General features: G+C 43.0%; 1 protein-coding gene across 1 annotated transcript in view; it reads left to right on the forward strand.

Annotated features, from left to right (window-relative positions):
- Positions 1–4,619, forward strand: part of LOC145392105 (alpha-amylase 2-like) — a 230,703-nt gene extending 226,084 nt beyond the window's left edge. The window contains exons 10-11 of the mRNA XM_080266559.1: positions 1,446–1,561; positions 4,434–4,619. Coding sequence (XP_080122685.1) covers positions 1,446–1,561; positions 4,434–4,619 — 302 coding nt within the window. The remainder of the gene's footprint in view (positions 1–1,445; positions 1,562–4,433) is intronic.
- Positions 4,620–6,000: the final 1,381 nt, after the last annotated feature.

Genomic DNA, 6,000 nt, shown 5'->3' on the forward strand with positions numbered 1-6,000 from the left:
CTTCTGTCTCTCAATTTCTTCGGTGCCTCTGTTTCTCATCCACTCACTACATGCATTCTTCTTTTGTGCCAGAGCCTCTCACACCTCTTCTTTCCACCATTGTGTTCCCTGCACCCCCTTTTGTCTTCTCTTCACCCCACACACCACCTCACATGCTGCACAGATTTCTTCTGTGAATATCTTGCACACACCTTCCACGTCCCCCATCTGCTCCAATCTATATTTACCCAATCGCTCCCCCACTTCTCTCTTATATTTTGCCATTTTTCCATCCTCTTGTAACATTTCCACCCTCCTTGTAGTATTTCTTCCTGTCCTTCCCTTCTTTTATTTCTTCATTTCATTTGGACTTTGATTCTGTACTTCCCCAACCTATATATACTCTTGCATCCATTACACATCTTCTCGTCTTTTCATCCATAATCAGTCATTGCCTTCCTTTCATTCAGTTCACCACCCACCCTTCTCATCACTGGCCATGTATACCTATGGATCATTTTGTGCCTGAAGAGGGTATTGGCTATCACCAACCCCCTCCCGGCACAAATGTCCCCTAAAACACTGCCATTCTTATCCATCTCTGCAGGCTCACCCCACTCGCCAACTACTCCATGCACTGTCACATTCCCTACTTTACCATTCATATCTCCAGTCAAAAACACTCTCTCATTCCTTTCAGATTTTTCCATGCATGCTTCCACATTTGTCCAGAATGGACAAAATTATAATAATATTATTAATAATAATAATAATAATAATTAACGAAATTGTCTTAAAATCACTGTCTAAACCACAGTGAAGACAGATTTCAAATCTCTTCCCTAGTGGATTTTTGTACATGCTCCCATTGTTTTTCCTGCCCTTATGGACTTTAATCAAATTATTTATGGGCGTTGGAGCGAGCCTTCAATAATAATTTTAGGAATAATTTTATTTAACAAAGTCGTTTTTATAATCAACCCACGTCTTAGCCAAGATAGATTTCGAACATGTTGCCTGTCGGATTTTTTGGGTGCCCTCGTTTTATGGACTTTGACCAGATTATTATAAGGGGTCTCTGTTCGCCTCACCCTCAATGACCCCCAGTTAATATTAGAATTATCGACAAAAGTTTTAGTAACGTGGTTCTTAACATCATTATCTCCCCCCCCCCCCCGCTCCGTGCATTGATTAATTTTCTTTAACTTATACCTGCTGCCCCCAGATGACTTTGTTCAAATTAGGAGACCTCCTTTGCAGTGAAGGGTTAGAAACTGTCTCCAGTAACCTCATTACAGCCTGATATGTAACCCAGAGCTAAATAAACTTGTTTGAAGGTGACTAAAATGTGCTAAAAATACAACATCAATTAAAGGGTTTAATTGTCTAAACAGCGTACATTCTTATAAATAATGACACTAATTCAGTTTACAGTAACCTTCTCTGTGAACTCCTCCCCACCCCAGGCACCTACTTCAACAACTGGTGGGATAATGGCAACAACCAAATAGCCTTCTGCCGCGGTGACAAGGCCTTCATTGCCATCAACAATGACGACACAGATCTTAAAGCCTTCATAAAGGTAGCTTCTATTTATTTTAATGGTTTGAAGATACACTGTTTGTTGCACCATAAGGTACAGATAGACATAATGTTTGATTTACACTACAGAGGTGCATGAAGGCAGGCACAAAGTATCATTCTACACCAATATATCATCATATTTGGTGCTACAATGGTATAATACCTCATGTACTAGCTAGCTAAGGTAACTCTGCATTCTGTTCATAAATTCAGAATATAATATGTGGATATACTTTACAAATACATTAATTTTTTGTATACAGTAGGATATATAATAAAACAGCAACATAAACTCATCTCCAGCTATGCCCCCCTTGGTGGTCCTGGACCTGTTCTTGTATGGGCCACTTTCCAAACATAGACTAATCTTCCTCAGGGATATGTTTCCCTCCATGAACTGATTCCTTCCCTGAACCTATTTTCTGCATAAACCTATTCCCCATGAGCGTATTTTCTCTCCATGAATAAACACCTCTTCTCTACATGGACCTGTTTTTACCCACTGAATCTACTTTTGTACTTGGACCCATTTCCCTAATTTACCTATTCTCCCATGAACCTATTTTCCCACACTGACTTATTCAAGCCATTGACTTATTTTCCTCCCATATAGAGCCTACCTGTTACTCCATGGGCTTATTTTCTCCCATGAGGTCAATTTATGCATTTGCCATAGGCTTATTTCTCCATATGAGAATCATGGTTCTGTTTCCTCACCATGAGGGGTATATAGTGTACAGTCGATAAAAAGTATTGGTACACATTTTGTAGGAAACACTCGGACACCACAGTCGACAGATACTGCAAAATTCAGTACGATTGTAGTATTCTACCCCCGTTTAAACTTAAGTTTTTTTAAATATGCCACATATGACATGCCTGACACTTCCTAGTTAGTACTTTTAACATAGACCCATCTCCAGTTACAGTCCCTAGGGGTCAACTCCTCACCCACCCATTTTCCCCCTAGGACCTATTTTCATCCCATTGACCCATTTTCCTCAGTGACCATATTTTCCCCCCTCGCACCCATTTGGCCCTGGGATTCATTACTCCATGAGATTACTTTCTCCCTTGAATCTGTTTCCCCCATGGACACACTTTCCTCAATGGACACATATTTCTCCATCGACCTCTTTTACCCACAGACCAATTTTCCTCCATGAACCTACCTTTTCCCATAAATCAATTTCTCCCATGGACCTTTCTTTTTTTTACCTCAAGGACCCGTTTTCCTTCTTGGATCTGTTCTCTTCATGAACCTACTTTTCCTCGAGTGACCTACGAGTATGTTCCCCATAGAACTATTTTAACCATAGGCCAATTTTTCCTCCATGAACGTATTTCCTTCATTTACCTGTTTTTCCAAAAGAACCAATTTTTTCCCCATGGGGACATACAAAGTCCCCACATGAACCTATTTTCTCACATTGACCTATTTCATCCATGGACTTTTTGACAGACCAGACCTATGCTTTTAGTTGGGCCCATTTCCCCAAAGAACGTATTCCCCATGGACTTCTTTTCCCACAGGAAGCAATGCAACCATGGCCCTATTAACCCGATAGACTTGTTCCTCAGTAGACCTATTTTTCCCCCGTTCTCCCACCAACTCACTCATATTACTACCCACTCATCCAGTACAGTAAGCCATCTCTTGGTTTGTCCTCTGGAAAGACACACTTCCACCCAAAAAGCTCACACACCCCACCCACATGCCCAATCCAACAAATCATCCCACACCACCCACTCACCCTCCCACCACCCCACCACCCTCTACCCACTTTACCCACTTCGACTACGACACTCACCCAGCCACCCCACCTACCCACCCATCCCGCCTTCCCATTCCACCTGTCCATCCAGCACCCTGCCCACTCACCCTGCATACACCCGCTGTCCACCCATTCACCAACCCACCCCACCCAACTGCTCACCAACCACCCACCTGGCCACTAAGCCAGGACCACCATAAGATGACCTGCAACTTCAGAGAGAGAGAGAGAGATTCTAAAGTATGGACGAGTATCACCACTTGTCCAAATTAGAGCCGTCTCTGAACTGGACTTCGCTTTGGAACAAGTGCTTTGTGAACTTGCCCAAATGACAGCCATTTCCTAGAGTCTACCACCACCTCCATCACTACCACAGTTACCACCACTACCATCATCATCACAGCTACCACCACTACGATCATCATCACAGCTACCACCAACTTCATCATCTCATTTACCACCACCATCATCATCATCATCACAGATAGCACCACCACCATCATCACAGTTACCACCACCATCATCATCACCACCACAACCACCACCATCACCACCACCACCATCACAGTCAACACCACCACCGCCACAACAGGTACCACCACCACCGTCACCATCACAGCTATCACCACCACCACCACCACCACAGCTACCACTGCTTGCTGCTTAATAAAATCGTCTTTCCGTAGCATCAGTGAAATAATAGACATCAGACTGTAGATGTGTAGCACCCTCTCTCTCTCTCTCTGTCTGTTTGCAGAGATGCATGAAACTCCACGTAAATGCCCGACCTACATTTTCCACATAATTTAACACCAATAGAGACAATTATTTGGTGCCGAAACACCCCTTCAGAAAATTTCAAGCAATATGACATTGAAACTGGCCCACCTGGGACCCAGTTTTCATCATCCTGCCAGGTTTAATCATAGTCCTTATTTCCAGTTTCGGCCCCCCCCCCACACACACACAGTTATATCGATAGATGGAAGGGCACGTGGACAGATGGGTGACAAGTTCATAAAGAAAATAAGTGGAAACGTCAATAAATACAGAAGCATAACAAATGCCCCTTTCTTCCTCCTCCCCGCAATGCAGACGAGCCTCAGCCCAGGGATATACTGTGACATCATTTCCGGGGCCAAGGTTATGGGACAGTGCACGGGAAAGGCCCTGCAGGTGCTTCTGCTGGGGAACGCTTATGTCGAGATCCTCGCTTCTGATCCCGAAGGTGTTTTCGCAGTTCATGCTGACGTAAGTTTGTCCCTTCGTATACTGAGGTAGGAAACAATATAGAGTACTAATAATTCGAAAATACGTTGGAAAAGAAATATTAAACGAGGTTAATAGGTAAATACCATAATACCGAAGATCCTTGGCAAGAATGATCACTGACCCGACTCTATCTGATAGGATATAATGATGTGTAGTATATACTAATCGGTTATATGATGTGTAGTATATATTGATAGGTTTTATGATTTGTAGTATATATTTATAGCTGTATCTGTTTATATATCTAGAGAGAGAGAGAGAGAGAGAGAGAGATTTATGCCTGTGAGGTGAAGTCAGAATTCCAGTGGCTGGAATGGCAGTGTGCGTGTGCGTGTTGTTGATCAGTGGTCCTCGTATCATGTTTCTCTGTTTCTTACGTTTTGGACCCTACCTAACCCCACCCTCGGCGCGATGATGATGATGTTGATGATGATGAGGAGAGGTCTGACCAGCTAGGGAAAGTTTGGTTAAGAATTAGGGGTTCGACCAATGACTGGTTGAATTTGACATACATACAGTTCAAATAATGCCATCACATCCAGGGCCGCCGACAGCCATTACCTGGCCCGGAGCAAAAGTACGGTGTCGACAACCGGGCCCCATCCCCCTTAAAACTGTGGTTTATTATACGCGAAGTCTAGCTCACGGGTACAGTGCTCCCTAACCACGACACACTGATGTACCGCCAAAAGAATCCTGGTGCGCCATAGCACCTCCCCCCCCCCTCTTTCTATTAAGAGTCAGCACGAACTGTACATAATTGGCTGCATGGTATAGCCATCCACCACACGACTCCTGCTGAGAAGGAGGTGCTGAATAACGTCTTGGGCAGGCTCGTATTCGTCCGCAACACTGCAGATGAAGGTTGTAGCTTGTATTGAGATATAATTTTCTCCAACGAAAAAACATTCCTAACACCCAAGCAGGCAACGTGTGTGCATATTTAGAAACGAAATATAAGAAGACATTTGCTGTCACTTATCCAACCCCATAATAAATAAATTAATTAATTAATAGACAGTTGGCCTTAAAATGGCTTTGAAGAGTAAATTAAGATGTATTGCTATCCAAGTTAACTGATAAAGATGAGCTACAACTGTGAATTGGTTAACTATGGTATAAACAGGACATTTTAAAAATCGGCATTTCATGGTAATAATTATCTTCTTATTTTGGCGCAAAATGGGCCAATCTTAGTAACAGTGTAGTTGTTCTGAACCAGCTCATGATGGAACAACAGTGCTCTTATTAACATACAATGTACAGTGAGTAAGATACTCCCAGTAACGCTTCTATTTATCGATGTGCAGATATGACCCTAAACATGTCTGATGGGACACGTTCTGGCCAAGTGACATGCGACATGTGGAGATGGATATATATAGTATGC

Source organism: Coenobita brevimanus, chromosome 21, assembly GCF_032717465.1.
Source record: "Coenobita brevimanus isolate Jiangsu-jjx chromosome 21, ASM3271746v2, whole genome shotgun sequence".
Lineage (NCBI taxonomy): Eukaryota > Metazoa > Arthropoda > Malacostraca > Decapoda > Coenobitidae > Coenobita > Coenobita brevimanus.